Source organism: Tamandua tetradactyla, chromosome 5, assembly GCF_023851605.1.
Source record: "Tamandua tetradactyla isolate mTamTet1 chromosome 5, mTamTet1.pri, whole genome shotgun sequence".
NCBI lineage: Eukaryota > Metazoa > Chordata > Mammalia > Pilosa > Myrmecophagidae > Tamandua > Tamandua tetradactyla.
Window position 1 is genome coordinate 88,678,894 of NC_135331.1, and position 18,433 is coordinate 88,697,326.

The 18,433-nt window shown below is 47.8% G+C and overlaps 2 protein-coding genes across 5 annotated transcripts; both read right to left on the bottom strand.

The window, feature by feature from the left end:
• Positions 1-398: 398 nt before the first annotated feature.
• Positions 399-12,746, bottom strand: TAP2 (transporter 2, ATP binding cassette subfamily B member). 4 transcript variants are annotated; one of them, XM_077161440.1, is made up of 12 exons: positions 12,653-12,746; positions 11,665-12,174; positions 11,461-11,575; positions 7,059-7,189; positions 6,642-6,847; positions 5,124-5,321; positions 4,842-4,970; positions 2,417-2,605; positions 2,070-2,243; positions 1,729-1,888; positions 1,227-1,363; positions 399-838 (listed from the first exon to the last, which is right to left on the bottom strand). In XM_077161440.1, exons 2-12 carry the CDS (start codon positions 12,164-12,166, stop codon positions 659-661), a joined length of 2,121 nt encoding a protein of 706 aa, XP_077017555.1. In that variant the 5' UTR covers positions 12,167-12,174; positions 12,653-12,746; the 3' UTR covers positions 399-658. The 4 variants fall into 4 exon arrangements, with proteins under 4 accessions (XP_077017555.1, XP_077017553.1, XP_077017554.1 ...); XM_077161438.1 differs by having other exon boundaries at positions 12,592-12,707; XM_077161439.1 differs by having other exon boundaries at positions 12,433-12,705.
• Positions 12,747-14,449: 1,703 nt separating this feature from the next.
• Positions 14,450-17,751, bottom strand: PSMB8 (proteasome 20S subunit beta 8). Its single transcript, XM_077161442.1, has 6 exons — positions 17,347-17,751; positions 16,420-16,567; positions 16,166-16,277; positions 15,605-15,734; positions 15,000-15,204; positions 14,450-14,767 (listed from the first exon to the last, which is right to left on the bottom strand). Exons 1-6 carry the CDS (start codon positions 17,587-17,589, stop codon positions 14,679-14,681), a joined length of 927 nt encoding a protein of 308 aa, XP_077017557.1. The 5' UTR covers positions 17,590-17,751; the 3' UTR covers positions 14,450-14,678.
• Between the last annotated feature and the right edge of the window lie 682 nt (positions 17,752-18,433).

The following is an 18,433-nucleotide window of genomic DNA, read 5'->3' on the forward strand; positions in this document are numbered from 1 at the left end:
CTACCATGCTGGAGACCCGGGTTCGATTCCCAGTACCTGCCCATGAAAAAAGAAAAAAAACTGATAATACATGGAAAACACAGCGTATTACCTACACATATTAAAACCTATAAATGCAAACTATTACCAATGTCATTAACACTGTTAATTGGGGAACTACGCTCTACCCCTTCATTCCTCGGTTTCACCCAAATATCAGATACGGGGGGGAAGGACCTGATAGGCATCTACGTCATACGGATTAGTACGTGTCTCACAGGGCAGATTAGAGATTGAGAGCATAGCCAGCAAATCAGCCACTGTGTTTATCTCTGGGGAGTTTTACTTTTCTTCTTTGTACTTTTCTGCATCTTCTAAATTTTCTGTATGAAGGAATATTGATTATATAACAAGAAAAATATTTTAAAATATATTTATTATGCTACAGCACCCTACACAGAACGAGGCAAAGCTCTTTTCACAGGCAAAGGGATTCCTGGTCACAGACAACCCACCCCCACAGTAAACCCGGAAAGCACACATAGTCCAAATCTCATTCACAACTCTAGCTCCAGGAATAGGTAGGTGCTCAGAGGCACATCCCCAAGGAGACTCAAAGCAGGAGCTACCCTTATATCAAGGGAGATGGCCACGAGAGGGGCCTTGTGTCCTTGGGGCCTCAGTCCTTGAGCTGCCACTGCACCAGGGAAGAGTAAATGTCCAGCTCCTCCGGAAGCTGGGACTGATTCAGCAGCTTTCCCTCCTTGAGCACCAGGATCTGGTCAGCGTTCTGAATCGTGTGCAGCTTGTGAGCAATCACCAGCACGGCCCGGTCCCTGCAGACTCGCCATTCCTGCAGCTAAAGGGGAGGGACAAGAGGCCACAGGGAAAAGAGAATGAGATGGATACCACACTCCAAAGGAGCACCAGCTCTCGTGGCTTAGGTGGGGACCATGAGGGGGGTTGGAAAGAGCGCCGATAAGGGTCCGTGGGTCTGCCCGCTTCTCTCTCCCGGAGTACGGGAAGGAGAGCAGTGAAGGAAGTTGAGATGCCTGCCCCCCACCTGCCGTACCCGCCATCCCAGTTCCGGTTCTCAGCCCCCGCCCTAAGAAGGTACAGACATTCTTTCCACTCCTGGACCACCCGTGCTCCCCGCCCCCCGCCCGATGCTGCCCACGCTGCTCCTTCCAAGGTGACCCCTGAGACATCCCCCCCATCTTCCCCCGCAGCTCCCGCCCGGTACCCACCGCCTGCTCGCACTCCACATCCAGGGCACTGGTGGCCTCGTCCAGGATGAGGACCCGCGGGTCCCGCACGAGGGCGCGGGCTATGGCCACAAGCTGTTTCTGTCCCACGGCCAACTTGCTCCCTTTCTCCCCGACGTCTAGGGAAAGAAAAAATGCCCTTTCTCAAGACACAGCGCCCGCAACCCATCCCTCACCTGGCAGCGGTGCCAGCGCACAACTGGCATTTCCACCAGAACCAGTTACGGCGCTCACGCTGGGTCACAGGCCCGGGGCCGGGGGCTGCAGGGGCTGCCCACGCGGAGGGAGCACTGCTTCCCCAAGAGCGTGAAAGGAGGCTAAAGAAGCCACGGCGCTGGGGGAAGAGAGGAAGCAGGGAGAGGTCAAGAAAACAGCAAAGATCGAGTCACAGGGAGATGCTCAGGGAAACCCAACCCTCACCCCCAAGAATAAGTTCCTTCTCCCTTTTGATCGAAGGGCTGGGCTTGAGGCCCCGAGAAGGCACCTGTATGTATTCCGCGCTCCAGCTCGGCTATGAAGCCGTCGGCGTGGGCCGCCCGTGCAGCAGCCTTCACCTCTTCCTCTCCGCAGCTCTCCAGTCCATAAGCAATGTTGTCCCTCACAGTGCCCGAGAACAGCACAGGCTCCTGCCCTACCAAAGCCACCTGTGCGGAGAGGGCAGAGCAGACAGCTGCGTAACTCCCCCCAAGCAGGAGACCCTCCCTTCCTCCTCCCCCACGGCCACCAGGACTGACTCAGCCAGGTCTTCGGCGCGGACCGCCCCTGCTCTCTCTGCGCATGCTCCCCCTCTGCACTCCCCCAGCCCTTGCCCCTCTCTTCACCCACCTTTCTGTGCAGATAGTGGTGCTCATATTGAGAGACGGGCTCCCCATCCAGCAGCACACTCCCCGCCGTGGGCTGGTACAGATTCTGCAGCAGGGCAGCCACCGTGCTCTTCCCAGACCCATTGGGCCCCACCAGCGCGGTCACCTGACCAGGACGTAGGGTGAACGTGAGCCCCTGAAAAAAACAAGCACGAGTTAAGGGCCTGCTCCCTGTCGGTCTCTTGCTCTTCCCATCAGAGGTAAGTTCAGCTTCTCCAAGGCAAATGGTCTAGAGTCCATGATGCCCGAAGAAGCATCAGCAGCAGGATGGAGGCCCCAGGTCCCCTCGCGATGGCCTCTTTCGGGCACCTTGAGCACAGGCTGGTCAGGGCGACTGGGATATGCAAAGGAGACATCCTGGAATTCCACAAGCCCGTACAGAGTGGGAGGGGCCAGCGTCCCTGGTGGAGGCAGCTTTGGTTGTCGGTCCAGGTAGCGAAAAACCTTCTCGGCAGCTCCCACATTGCTCAGCATGTCCCCCCACATGTAGACCAGAGACTGGAAAACAGGAATGAAGAGCCAGCTAATCAGAAGTAGCCCACCAGAAACCAACTAGCTTATTAGACAATTTCTCCCACTCCTCACATGCTCCCTGCCACACCCCACCCACAACTAACAACTTCTCCCCTTCCCCCCCAAATAAAAAGATTTTCTAACTTTATCTGTGCAATTTGGATGGAATTTAAAGGCGGCACAACACCCCAGTGTTCCACTTTGCAGCGTAAAGGATGGAACAGTCCATACTCATCCTGCAAGGCATTGCTTCTGTTCCCAGACCTTTTCGATTACTGTTTTGTCTTCTTTGTGCACAGCTGTCTTGGATGACTAGACAGGTAGCTCCTTTTAAGAAGGCATTGGACCTAACTCATCTTTGTAGCCATCAGAACACCTAACACAGTTCTCTACCCATAAAAGATACTTAATAAGTGTCTAGGACAATTTAAAAACTAAGCCCAAGATGAAGTAACTAATTATTTTTAAAAACTGATAAAATACCCAAACAACCCCATTGAGAGTTATGGCAGGATCAAAGGTGACGGTGGAATTATATACAGAAGATAGGACTTAACAAATGAATATGAACGCTGAAACATTACATTGATATATCTCTTTTAGTCTGCAATATTTTAGAGCAGCTAGTAGTAAAAACCTAAAATTGTGAAATTGTAACCCGTGTCAAAGTCTGAAATATGTTCTACAACTAATTGTGGTGCTGTGCTTGGAAATTTATAGCTTTTTTGTATATATGTTACTGTTCACAAAAAAAAAAAGAAGGAAAAAAAGTGATTGTGATGATAAAAATGTATTTAAGCCCTCTAGCTTCCTATATTCTGGAGCAGCTAGAAGAAAAGATATGAGAGGATCGTATGGTAGCCCACAGCAAACTCTGGTTACAAACCTGTAACCACTTTTTGAAGAGAGCTTTGAAAATTATTTTTTTTATTTCTTTGCTTTATATACATGTTGTACTATACAATAAAAAAAGTTTTAAAAAAACATAAAATACAGGAAAAGACTCAAATGCTCATTCTTCTTCTCCTAACCAAACTGTACCTCTAAGTAACCACATAGTAGATGAGGGGAAGTCTACCTTGATAAACATATTTCAGCTAATAAATGAAGGAATAATCCAATATTACCACTTTGCAACGGCTAATAATTTCATTAATTAACAGATGTAGGCACTGAGCATCAATGGTTTGTGATACCACAGAGAGAGGCAGGACATGCCACCACCTAGGAAGTATACATGTCAAAAACAAGCAAACAAACCTGAATCTGACAAGTCTCTAGATTTATCTACCTACCAACAAGAGGTACAGAGGCAGAGAAATGTATTAAATAATACCATGGGGAGTCTATCAAAACCCAGGCTATAAAAAAACTCTATAGGATAAACAACCCAGTTTCTTAAGCAATCCAGGCTATAAAATAAACTACAAAACTGCATGGAGGTGGGGGTGAGAGAGGGTGGTGACAGAGACATTTCAGCTAATCACAACACAGGGACTGTATCTAGACCCTGGTTCAAGCAAATAATATATACGTTACATGCATGAAGCAAGCAGACATTTGACCACTGAGTGGATACTTGATGTACTAGAGGAATTACTGTTAGTTTTTTAGGTGCAAAAATAGTTTGGGGGTTTTATATATATATTTTTTATATGCTGTAATGCAGGGGGTCACATTTCAATCTTTTTCCATGTGAGTGTCCCCTTAATGCAGGACCATTTGTTGAATTTTTTGTTTGTTTGGTTCTTCATTTGCTTGTTTGTTTGTTTGTTTGTTTGGGAAGTGTACGGGCTGGGAATGAAACCCAGGTCTCCCACATGGCAGGCGAGAATTCTACCACTGAACTATGCTTGCACTCCCAGTACGGGGATTATATTTTTTTAAAAGGAGTTTATATCTTAGAGACAGATACTGAAATATTTACAGATGAAATGATGTTTAATCTGGGATTTGCTTCATAACAATACATGGGAGGGATGAAGCAGGTGGGGATATGGAGGAAGCAAGACTGGCCATGACTTGATAATTGTTAAAGTGAGGGGTTCGTTATTTTGTCTTTTTTTGGGGGGGGGGGGAAGGGCATGTCTGGCACTCTCAGAATGAGTTAGGACTTTTTTTGCTTTGTTTTTAAGAGGAACAAATAAAGTCCGGGACCCAGAAGGTTAGAGAGAAAAACAGAGGAGACAGAAGAGAGCTCCCTTGCAGGCTGCTCACTCACAGTCACGTGATGCCTCACGTCCTCCTGGTAGAGCACAAAAGAGAGCAGTCCACCCTGGGTGAGCTCCCCGGCCAGAATCTGCTGCAGCCCGCATCTCAGCATCAGCACCTGCACTCCCAAGTCCAGTATCTGTGAGGGGAAAAGAAAAGAGTCTTCCCATTCTTTCTCTCCTCCCTGCCCCTAGGATGTTGAGCAGCAGGGAGCCCCTAGGACCAGCGATAGGTGCGCCATCCCTTTCCCCACCACCTCCCCCTCTTCCCACCAGCCGCTCAGCTGTCTCACCCTCCTTAAGAGCAGGTACAGGGCTTGTTCCAGGTCTCGTCGCCACCACAGCTGACGGCATCGTTCAAGGGCCTCCTTATACCGCCCGACTTCATGCTCCTCAGCCCCAAAACTCCGCACAGTCTGCAGTCCACCTACTGCTTCCCGCACCACCTGCCCTGCCCCAGCCACTGCGTCCTGGATCTCCCTAAGCACTGCCTGGAAAAGTGGGACAGGGAGGTCAGGGGCTGATGAGGGAGAAGGCAGCAGGTACCCATGTCTCATTCCAACCCTTGGGATGCTTCCCCAATCTAAAAATATCAAACTGTCCTCTTCCCCTTCCTTACGTTTCCTTCTGGAAGTGTGAAGGAGGAACAAGGAAATGTATCATTCAGCTCTCCACACTAGATAGTACAGCAGGTCTGAATGAGGAAAGAGGAGTACTTTGCCCAACAAGCCACAGCCAGTTGGAGATGGCAGAGCCGATGTTCAGACTCAGGACTTCCTGACGGCACATTCTACTTTCCCTATACTCCACCTAAATTCCTTCTGCGAACTATAAAGGGAAAACTCTCTATCCAACACCCTCTAAGTTGGTGTGCTGGTTTGAAAGGATGTCTGTACCGTAGAATAGCCATGTGTTAATCCCATTTTGTAAAGGCAGCCGTTTCTTCTAATCTCTATTCAGTACTATATGCTTGAAACTGTAATTAGATCACCCCCTTGGAGGTGTGATTTAATCAAGAGTCACTGTGAAGCTGAATTAGGTGGAGATGTGTCTCCACCCATTCGGGTGGGTCTTGATTAGTTTACTGGAATCCTATAAAAGAGGGAACATTTTGGAGAAAGCGGGAGATTCAGAGAGAGCAGAGAATGCTGCAGCACCGCCAAGCAGAGAATCCACCAGCCAGCGACCTTTGGAGATGAAGAAAGAAAATGCCTCCCGGGGAACTTCATGAAACAGAAAGCCAGGAGGGAAGGTCAGCAGATGATGCCTTGTTCGCCATGTGCCCTTCCAGCCAAGAGAGAAACCATGACTGTGTTCGCCATGTGCCTTCTCACTTGAGAGAGAAACCCTGAGCTTCATCGGCCTTCTTTCCCTGGATGCCTTAGATTGGATATTTCTATAGACTGGCTTTAACTGGGATATTTTCTCAGCCTTAGAACTGTAAACTAGCAACTTATTAAATTCCCCCTTTTAAAAAGCCATTCCATTTCTGGTATATTGCATTCTGGCAGCTAGCAAACTACAACAGATGGCATTTTAAATCAGTAGGGGTGATAAGTACAGAATCCTTTGAGAAGCTGATGAAAATTATGGTCTCCCCAGAAAACAACACACGCACACGTGCATGATTCTGCACACAGGCCCAAGAGATCACAGATGGTCTAAAGCCCCTCCACAGGCCTTCCACTAAGAACGTCTACTCTAAGGGCTGAGAAGGGGAGGCCTCTAGGAGAGCCTTTAGCTCCCAAGGGGGATTCTCTTCACCTCAAAGCTTTGTTCTCCCCTTGGGGTTCCCTAACGTGCGCATGTACCTGCCGGCGGGCATTGTAAAACTTCTCAGCAGCTATCAATAGGGGCATATTGACCAGAGAGAGGAGGGTGAGTCGAGGTGACAGGTTGAGCATGAAGCTGTACAGTCCCACCACCTTCACCAGGCTCCGCAAGAGTATGTTGGCATTCAAAGGAAGCCAACAACTCATCAAGGTGGTGTCCGAGTTCAGTCGTGAGTTCAGCTCTCCTGGGGAAGACAAAGCGGGTGAGGAAACCATGCGTAATGGAGGACACCCAGGAACTCCTCTGACCTTCCCCTCTGACACAGGCTCCTCCTCTAAATGTTCCCCACCCCCCACCCTCCCGACGGAGAGACTGGGTGGAAGTTGCTTCCCTATCCTGTTCCTAAAGAGTGAGAAGCACCTCCAGGTCCAGCGGAAGATAACTCCAGGCCCCACCTGTCTTCGTTTCGTGGAAGAAACCGAGGTCCTGGCGCAGCAGGGAACTGAACAGCAGGTCCCGGATCCGCAAGTTGATTCTGGACATGATGAAGGTGAAGGTGCCTCCACGGCAGCCTGCAGCCAGCGAGCTGGGGGGTGGGGGTGAAGGCAACAGGAGGATGGCGGAGAGAGACATGCAGAGAAGGAGGGAATGGGGAGAAAAGTAGAGAAGTCCAGAATGAAAAAAGAAATACAGAGTTGGGGAAAACATACCATGGGGGGCAAAAGAGAAGGAAATGAGAAAGAGAGACAGGAAGGGCAGAAATAAAGAGGAAGAAGAAAGGGACACATGGTGAGCTAGGTGTAAGGATAAAGGCATAATAGATTCAAACTCATGCGTACTTGTGGAGTTCATTCTGCTCTGGACACAAGAGATGAATACTCCCGAAGTGAAAAAGATATTATGAAAAGAAATAGCCTCGGCCATGCTTCTGACCTGGCCTCAGTATTTTTTTCCCCTTCAGGTTTCTCCTCCATCTTGGCCTCTTCCCTTCCTGTCCCCAAAGTCCTTCTCCTTAGGCCCAGACACTTCATTAGAGGAGCTGGGTTAGTGGAACTATCTGCCCTCCCATCCCAAAGCATGAGACTCATGCTATTTCCCATCTCTTTCAGCCCTGAAGTTGGAGAATTCCTCTTAGATTGACCAAATAGTTAAAAATTTAAAAAAACATGATTGCATAGAAGCAGACATTTTACAACATATCAGCTTCTAATAAAGATTTATTTAACATAGGAGACTGTCATGATAATCTGGATATGAAATGATGAGCATCTGTACTTTGGCGATCACAGTGAAAGTGGAGAGAAAGGAACCACAGAAGAGAAAGCAGTGAATGACAGGGCTAATATTTGAACAGGAGGAAACCACCAAAACCAATTATGGAGGCTAGGTTACTGATGGTTTTGTGAATGGAACTAAGAAGAGGGACACATTTTCAAGACGGCCAGGATGGAATATCACACATTGGAGTCCTAGGTATGAGGAACGTAAGGTGAGACTGGACTATCCATTGGGAACGTCAAGGAGCCAAGGAGATTTACAAGACTAGAGCTCTGTACTGGAGATATGGGTCTGGGAGTCACTGCAGAGTTGAACTGAGCGAGGGCAACAGGAAAAATGTGTTTAAAGATCAAAGAACTATGTCATGAAGAAAATCCACATTTAAGGGTCCAGAGCGGGAGAGGTCTCCAAAAGAGGCAGAGTGGATTGGGGGGTAGAAAAGGAATTCATAAAAGCTAGTTGAGGTTGCAATGGGGAAAGAATAGTCTCTTCAACAAACAATGCTAGAAAAACTAGATTTCCACATGCAATAGAAAGAATTTGAACCCCTACCTCACACTACATACAAAAACAAAATTAAAATGGATCAATAACCTAAATGCAAGGACTAAAACCATAAAACTCTTAGAGATAACATAGGGACAAATTTTCATGACCTTGGATTTGACAGTGGACTCTGAAATATGACATCAAAAGCATGACCAGCAAAAGAAAAAATAAACTGAACTTCATCAAAATTAAAAACTTTTGTGCATCAAAGAACCTTATCAATAAAGTGTAAAAACAACTAAAGAATGGGAGAAGTGTTGCAAGTCATCTACCTGAATAAAGGACTCCTTTAACTCAATAACCAAAAAAAGAAAAAATTTAAAATGGGCAGAAGACTTGAATATTTTGCCAAATAAGATATACAAATGGCCACTCAGCACATGAAAAGATGTTCAACATCATTAGCCACTAGGGAAATGCAAATAAAAACCACAATGAGATACCTCTTCACACCTACAAGGATGTCTATTATTAAAATATTTTTAAAAAGGAAACGACAAGTGTTTGAGAGAGTGCAGAGTAATTGGAACCCTCATGCATTGTTGATGAAAATGTGAAATGGTACAATACTGTGGAAAGCAGTTTGGCAGTTCCTCAAAAAGTTAAGCATAAAATTAACATATGACTCATATGACTCAGCAGTTCTACTCCAATTATATACTCAAAGGATTGAAAACATGGTCTCAAGTGGATACTGGCACACCAATATTCATAGCAGCATTATTCACAATGGCCAAAAGGTGGAAACAACCCAAGTATACAACAACAGATGAATGGATAGACAAAATTTAGTGAATTAAAATAAAGTAGACTTTTATCACACCAGCATGCCACCTTAGCATCTCCAGGGTCAGTGTTAACACAAGGAGCTTTGCACTGTCATAATGCCTCAACATCTCAGACCTCTATCATCAGATCCCTCAGTGGCCACCCATGACACCTGCCTCTACAAGATAAAAAGTTTCTCCCTCTCCTTCCCCCACCCTACCTGGGTTGATGCCCCCATGAAAATCAAACTCCCCATTCCTCACTCTGGCCTGCCCAATTGCTGCAGCCTCCTCCCCTAGAACATTACAAGGTACCCAGGTCCCTTGTGCACCTCTTGCTCCCATCCTGCTTGGCTGAGCCTATGTTCCTGGCATATTTCCTTGTGTGACCCTGCAAGACTTGACATTCCTCTTTGTTCTAGGATGGGTAAATACTATTAAACTCTTCTTTCATACATCTCTGGAATCATTCGTCCCTGCCTCATCTAAGTATATGAAGAACCTTACAATGCAATATGGTATACACCTACAATGAAATATTATTCAGCTGTAAGAAAGAATGAAGTTCTGCTACATGCTACAACATGGATGAACCCTGAAGATATCATGTTGAGACAAATAAGCCAGACCCAAAAGGAGAAATAATCATATGATTCCACTTATATGAAATATCTAGAACAAGCCAACTCATAGAACAGAAAGTAGATAAGAGGTTACCAGGGGATCTGGGGAGGAGAGGAGAATCAGGAGTTAATGTTTAATGGGTATGGAGCTTCTGTGTGGGGTGATGAAAAAATTTTGGTAATAGATGGTGGTGACAGAAGTACAACATTGTGAATGTAATTAGTGCCATTAAATTATACACATAAAGATAGCTTAAGAGGCAAATTTTATTCCCTCTTGACCCTTCTTTCCTAATTCATCGTGACATCTCATGAAGATCCGGATGTAAGTTTCATGACCCTTTTCTCCATCATCTTAACCCTTCTCCTCTTTATTTGCTTTCCCTTCTCTTTTTAGATATACTCATGAGTCTACTGTTCTAAACAAATACTACTTGATAGGGCCACAATAAACCACAATTTTATTTTTTTTAAACCTAACTTCAGAAAAACAGTCAGTAATAAGAGGTTATTCTAGTGCCAAATGCTACTGAGAAGCCGGAGAATTGAGGGTTAATTTTTAAAAAGGTATCAGATCCATCAATAAGCAGGTAGTTGTTCTCTTCTGAGCCTTGTTTCAGCAGAGCAGCAAGTGTAGATCGAAAACACAATGAAGACTCGGTGTTTGAAAGCATTGGAAATGAGGTCAGACAATTAAAAAGGAGCAATCATCAAGCAGCAGAGCCAGGACTAGGGCAAGGCAAGTGAGGCACAGGCCCAGCTCTGAGAGTGAGCACCTCCCTACATTTTACATCTAGGCACCTCACTTGCCTCACCTGGTCCCGGCCCTATCAAGTAGCATTTGTTTGTTTAGGACAGTAGACTCATGAGTATATCTAAAAAGAGAAGGGAAAGCAAATAAAGAGGAAAAGGGTTAAGATGATAGAGAGAAGGGTCATGAAACTTACATCTGGATCTTCATGAGACGTCAAGATGAGTTGGGAAAGAAGGGTCAAGAGGGAAGAACCATGACAGAAGGAACCTTGTGGAGATATTTGGAAACAGGTTTAGGGATAAGAGGTGGAACACAGAAAAGAAAAATGGAACTTCATGGAGACAGAAATACTGAGGGGCAATTGTGAGACATTTCATATCATAGGATTGTATAACACAAACAGTGAACCCTAATGTAAACTAAGGGCTATAGTTAGCTACAATAATAATATTACATATTATATTAATATATAATTACATATTATAATATATAATAATATTCTCTCATCAATTGTAACAAAGGCACCAGTGGGGGTAGGTATATACGAACACTATTTTCTGCATGATAGTTCTATAAACTTACAACTTCCCTAATAAAATAAAATAAAAAATATGCACGGATTTTGAAAAAATAAACCTCTTTGTTCCAAGTTCAAACTGGTACTTGTGTCTTTAATAATGTAACATGAACTTTGAAGCTGTTGGATAAATATGGTGAATGAAGGAAGGAATGAAGGATGGATGGAAAAGAATAAATGAATACATGACCATTTTAGGTTAGGTATTTTCAAACTACATATGCTTTGTGCATAAAACGGACTTAGAAAAGTGGAGGCCCCTGTAAAAATTTGACGCTAGCAAAATGGACCTACCTGCCCATCACCTACCTTCCAAAGGAAAAGAGGCACATGAAAAAGATGGCGCTGGCAAAGGCATCGGGGTCAAAGTCACCTCCCAGGATGTCAATCACACGACCAGAATAGTGAGGGAGTAAGCTCTCACCTGAAGGAAGCATAATGAAGAACCAGTAGTGTGCTGGTGTCAAAAGCCTCTTCCCACCCCAAACTCGCAAGGCCCTCTCCCCTCCTCACCCAACACGGCCACAACCAGGAAGAAGAAGGCCACAGTGAGGAAAGGCAGGTCTGGCGTGGAAAGCTTCAGCAATTTCCACATCAAGGATTTGTTCTCCTGGCCCTGCTCCCTCTTCTGGGCTGAGGCAGGGACTCCTGGGGGGCTCAGCACGGACCACACTGTCCAGCTTAGCCCGGTAGCTCCATACCCCAGCAGCAGCCAGCTCCAACAGGCTGAAGCCATCCTGGCTGGGGGAGCACACAAGGCCCCTGGGACCAGAGCCCTCAGGGAGAGAAACAGGGGTGCCACCAAGCAGAGCAGGGGCAACAGGGTCCCCGCATAGTTCAGGAGCCCTTCCAGCTTTAGCACCCCCCACAGTCCTCCAAGTCGCAGGGTCCCCTCCAGCCATAGGCCTGGAAGCCCTCCGGGGAGCAAACTCCCCAGAGGCCCCCGAAGCAGCCAGAGTAAGGTCAAGTCCACCAGCAGCAGGAAAGCCCAGGGCCTCAGGTCAGGGCGTGGCATGGTGCTATCTGTAGGGAGAGGGTGGGAATTACAGCAGTGGAGTCCCGATCCTTCCTTGTCCCTGGCCCCCACCCCGCCCACCCGTCGGCTTCTCATTTAATCTAATCCTACCCGGAGAGATCCCCTGGATACTACGCGCTAATCAATTCATCCCTACAAAAAACCATCTACCCGTGAGAGGCAGAGAGGGAGCCTCAGTATCAAGAGCCGCATTCTTAAAAGGAAAAAAAAAAAAAAGATTTCCTACACCCTCCCCCTGCCTCGACCTGCGTCTGCCTCCGCCAAGTTCCAAACAGCCAGGCGCTCCTGCTCCGCTCCCTCCCACGCCGCGAGGTCCAGAGGAACCGGGGGACAGGGGCGTGGAGTGGGCGGTGCGTTGGGACTTGTCCCTGGCGGCCTCCCGGTTTCTGTCCCCACGAACTCACCACAGGCTTCGGGAGGCCTTCAGTTAAGGGTTGGGGACTGAGCTCTGAAATCTTCCCCTACCTCAAAGTTGGTTTCCCCGTTTAGCCCGTAAGGAGGGAGGACGCGGGGGCCTGCGCCGCTTTCGCTTTCACTTCCCGAGCCAAGGCGCTCACTGTGCACGAGGCGGCCAGGCGGGGGCGCGCGAGACCCACAGACCGCGGAACCTGGATCCCGAACTCGCTCGGCACGTGCCGGCGGTCAAGTGAGACTCACACCCTTAACAGCGGTTACTCTGTCTTATGAAATTCCTGCAGTTATTTGAGAATTGTCATTAGGTAAAATGAATCTGTTTCAAGGATTGAGATGGTGTGGAATTAGAGAGCCAGTGGATTTTTGTCAAAGTTACTATTTCAAGCTCCGAATCTGTTTTAAGAATTGCCCTTTTCCACTATCTGAGCTCCAAATTTAGGGTCTTGAGGTACAAACACAGCCGGACCCTGAGAGAGAAGCACGAAGGGCCTCTGCTAGATGGGTTTTGGCCACTGTCGTGGGGACCCGGGGAATTTCCACTTACAGATTTCCAGCTTACCAGGCGCTGAACCGTTATCTCCATTTGTTCTCTTCAATGGGGCGACTTGAACAGGGCACATGTTCAGAAACCTCTAAATTTACATTCCAGATAATTTGGGGAGCACCTTCAAGGAAGGAAATCCCAGGAAATGGGCTTTGTTTCTTGGTCTCTTTTAGCACTGATTAGAAGCACAATCAAGCTTCTTGGGTCCTGCCTGATCAGAGCCTATATATGGAACATGCAGATGTGTTTCTCCCAGAAATAACCCTTCAAGTTGAAACTTTTATCTACCAAACTCAAAATTCTCCAAAAGGAGGATCAGTAGAATTCCAAGCCATCCTTTAAAAATGTTATTGGTGTGGGTGCACGATGGTTCAGTGGTAGAATGTTCACCTTCCATGCCAGAGATGGGGGTTCGATTCCCAGACCATGCACCCCCCCCCCAGAAAAAGCTATTGGTGTGACTACCAATGAGTCAATGTTTAAAATAGGGGATTTTTTAAACCCATTTTGAAGTTTTAAGAATCTCTCCCTGGTGAAAAGTAAAAGCTCCACACAAAATTAAATAAATTAATTAATTAAAAAAAAAAAAGTCCCACAATCAGCTGCTTCTTACTTTCTAGCTTTTACCTTGACTAACTCTTTTCTAAGGAGTGGCATTTCCTGAGCACCTTTCTGCAGCTCCAGCATGATTCAGAAAAACATCCTCATGTCCTCCATTTTTCTAACCTGGTTGTTTTGCTTTTCCTCATATCCTCCATTTTAGGGAGTCCTTATCTCCTCTTCCTCTTCAGTCATGGGCCTGTCATCTTGCAACCAAGCATGACCCATCAGGAAATTGAACTCCTAATGTCCAGCTTTGCATTCAATATCCAATAACTCTAAAGTACTACCTGGAGTAAGTGATAAGGTGTTCACAATTACCACACACCTGTTGGGGGGGAAGCTTTTTCATCCCACTCTACAACACCAAAAAGTTTTGCTCTAGGTGCCCTGTGCCCAAACTCCCAAACCTTTAATACAGGAGTCCCCAAGTATTCCCTATAGGAAGGACCCCAACCTAAATGGAATTGCAAATAAGTGTCCACAGGGAACAGTAGTCAGTCTTTCTGAGGTCCTGGAGACGTGAATGTAGGAGGAAAACCCAAGAGAAATATTTGGTGAGGCCCCATTTCCTAGAAAAGTAAAGACTTGGTAGGGGGGTCAAATCCATTTTCCAGGAAAAAACCTCTCTTTATTTCCTGCTCTTCCCCCAACCCCTTCTAACAACCACAGCCCCAACCCCACTCAGCCACAACACACAGCCATTTATAACCGTTTTCCTTTATTGTGCTCAAAGGGGCACCCAGAAGGCACCGGGGGTACAGGGCGTGCTTGTTCCTTGAAGTAGAGAAAGCACAAAAGGATGAATCCTGTCTCACCCCCACTGACCACCGAGCCTCAGGTTACGCCTCTCCTTCTCCAAGGCTTAAGCTGGTCCAGTTCCCTGAGTCTGCCATGCACCCCTAAATGAGGCCAGGCCAGGCATAGCCACCATTACTGACTGGCCTCCCGGTACTGGTCCATCAGGTCACTGACATCTGTACTTTCCACTTTCACCCAACCGTCTTTCTTCATGTGATACACTGTGGGCAAATGAGAAAAGAGCATGGAGTCACCTCTCACGTCAGCAAGTTCCTGGTGATGATGTTATCTTGAAATGGCAACAATACAAACACACTCTCAAAGCCCTTATTACTGGGACTTCGAGGCCTCTCTTCTAATTCTGAGAACCTCCTCTCTGCCTCCCTTGAATCTCCACTTCCCATTCGTAGCCACCACCGCCCCACCCCGGCCATGGTAGCGCTGGTCTCTCACTATTGACAACGCCTCCAGAATAGCTGTCTCGGTGCGTGGCATGAACTATAGCCCTACGGCCAAGGTCATAGGCCTCTTCGGGGCTAAGATTGGGACGATAGCCACTGTCCATGACCCCGTAGGCATAAGTGTTCCCACTACCAGTGGAGAACATATTTCCTGAGAGCCGAGTCCCATCGTCATTCACATAGTAGAGTCCAGGACCCTATAAGATGAAAGAAGATTCCAGGGTGAAATTAGAGAGGAAAGTATTGGTAACATCGTGGTTTAAATGTGACCCATCAAAAGTAGAAAAAGAATGAGAATTCCCAGAGGAACATTTGAATTAGGACAGTACTCTGGTGACAATTATAGAACTTTGGGAATAAGAAAGGAAAAACCAAACTTGGAAGCAGCTATCTTGTCAAAGAGGACAAGTTTACAAAACAACATCCAAGCAGGGTCCCCATCTGAACCAAGAAGTAAACTTTGGGTACACTGAAACCATCACAAAACCACGTGTTTTACATGCCGTGGATCCTGTAGGGGAGGGAGAGGGGGTGGGCCATGGAGAAACAAACCTCTCACATATAGGTGGAGGAACCTGGCAAATGGAGAGCACCCACCTTCTTGTCCCAGCCGCAGATCATGCTGCCCATGCAGAGCCCCATGCCCCGGTACTGGTACATCATGTTGGAGAGCAGTTTGGAGGCTGCTGACACTGAGATGCGCTCCCCGTTCCGCAGATAGTACAGCCTGGGCAGGGATGGTGGCGGAGGATGAGCGACTTAGAGTGGGCAAGGGAAGATTAGCTCTCTCTAAGCTGCCCTCTTGATGGGGCAGGAAATGATTGGAGAGAGAAACTTTTGGAAGGAGTTGTTTGGTAGGATCTAAGTATCAGGAAGACGCTTGGAATTTAAAGTCTCTAAAACACAAAAAGCAATCCTCCTGTTTGAAAGCCTCTCACCAGGGCCGATGATGACAGTGTCAAACAACCCGGACAAATCATCTGTCCCACAGGCAGGAGCATAGACTGAGATTTGGGAGGAGGTTTTTCTCACTGAAAGGCTGGTTTGTGAAATATTCTATGAGCACTAAGGTAGAGCATGTGGGGGGGGGGGGGGCGATGAAGAGCAGTGGTCTGGGGGATGCAGGGATTGACCTCCAGGTTTAAAGTCCTCCCTTACCTACACTCCTTGGCTAGTAGACGTTCCCAGTACTGACAGTCAGCTGCAGAGCCAGACATAGTGCCAAGCAGGTAAGGGTTAATCTCAATCACCTTGTTCACCCTAATGGTAACTGGGAGAAGATGGAATAATGACACCACAGCCCTCCCTCTGTTTCCTAAATCAATATCTACTTCTGCTTTGGCGCAGATGCTCATCTGCTAGGGGGAGAGTCCAGGTGGCTGGAACCTGCCTGCCAGAACACACACACTCACCAATGTAACTGCCAGCCGAGGCCCGAGAATCCACTGCTACAATCACGCCATGCTGGAACTTGAAGGCCAGCGTGGTGGTGCCGTGGGCCATCTCAATCTGAACGTTCTTCTCACCGTTCCCACTCAGGGACTGGAAGAATTCAGTGGGCTAATGAGAGAGAAAAGATAAAGAAGGGAGCAATGAAAACTTCCATGGCGAGATGGTTCCAGGAAGAGGGTTTAGAAAGTATGGTAGTGAGGAGATAGAAAGAACTTCTCCAACCATCAATGAATGTAGCAGTTAATAAATAATCTGGGGAAGAAAATGGCTGGATAAAAGGGAAAACATAGAAGCCCATAACGACAACTTTTTCCCATTTTCCAGTGCAATCGACAGGAAACCCGTATGTTACCATAACAAAGCATTTTAAGAGTGACTTCAATGTTTTTCCCATTAAGACCCATTTAACCATCACAAAACATGTTTCATTAACAGTCTCCCCATGTCGCGGGAGAGCTTGAGAACCAGACTCGGTCCAAGTCACCAGGACATGGAGCTGCTGAGGTGAGAGCAGCTGCCCAAGTTCAAATGTTCTCCAAGACATTACACAGCCCTGTTACACATGATAACCTCATGAAAAAGGCTTCCTGATTTGCGTTTGGTGGAGAAAAGGTAGGAAAGCCTTCTGTCTTAGCACGGAACCCCACCTCACCTCCAACTCTTTGCTCCTCTCTTGATGTACACTTCCAAGCGCCCTTCCAGCCACTCCCACCCCACCCCGTCCCCAAGTGGCTTCTTCCCTGGGTCCCTGCCTGGACGCTGCTCTCCAGGCCTGAAGCACGCACGCCCCGCTCCGCGACCTGCGCGGCAGGGCAGTCTCACAGCGGACCGTCTATTCCTCAGCGCTCCCCTCTCCGAGGCGCATCGGGGCTCCCTTTCATCCCAACCTGCATTCCCCGCGGCAGGGCGAGCTCCGGAGAGCGCATGGAGAAACTGTAGTGTCCCGGGTCGGAGCGATGCCTGCTTCCCGCGACCGGAAAAGCCCAGTCGTCCTCCTGTTCTCGGGCGGCTCCGCACACCTCCAGAAGCGCCATGATCCCTCCGCACCCGGAGATCTGTCGGCTCTCAGAGGAGGAAGAGAAAGCGAAAGCTGCAACCCGAAGGGGAGGGAACCAGAACTCTTTCCACATCCCCCTGCCCTTGCTGAGAAGAAGCCAGTGGGTGTCTGGGGACCAGGAATATCATGTTGTGGGCAGGCTTCTTCCCTCCGGCTTCACCGAGGTCGGAGAAATGATGGGTAATGGGCTGTCAGAAGAAAGGAAGGGTGGGGGGCGGGGGGCGGGGAGTGACTTCGAAGGCCCGGCGGCGATGAGTTACAGAGAGACACCTGCAGCCCGGACACGCTGTGGAGACAGTGAAGGAGTGGGTGGGGTCTTATCATCTAAAGCGTCGTCTCAACGGGAAAGCTACAAGTCAGCCTAGGGGCGGCGAGCAGTCTCACGTGGAGTGCGGTGGAAAGGTTCCTGTGGGCATCACGTTAGAAAAGCGGGGAGGCAGTGCTTTGAGGACAAGTCCCGGGCAATCGGTAAAACTCAATCCGCAGTGTGTATGGGGATTGGGATCAGCAAACATCACAAAGGGGGCCAGTCTTTGAATTTTTCCACATAGAGTCTCACGTGGAACGGTCTCCCTAACCTGTAGCCACCCACAAGGAAATAAAAAAGCCCCTTTTCCCCGCCCCTCCATGCATAATGCTTATTTGGTTGAGCACTGGTGAGTTTATTTCCTCTAAGCCCCACCTCTCATTGCAACCTGTTTTGGCCCAATCTGCCCAGCAACTGCTGCCGTCACACCATCCTGACCGTACTGAAAGAAGAGATTTACAAGACCACGCCCCCTAACTTGAAATTACCGGGCTAGTGCGCTGACTTCTTTCCACTAAAGGACAGGAGCCCGCCAGGTGCTGCCAGCCCTTCCCCCGCCGGCACTTGCACTTCCTCTGGGCTCGCTCTCCTTCCATCTCCCACTTCAGAA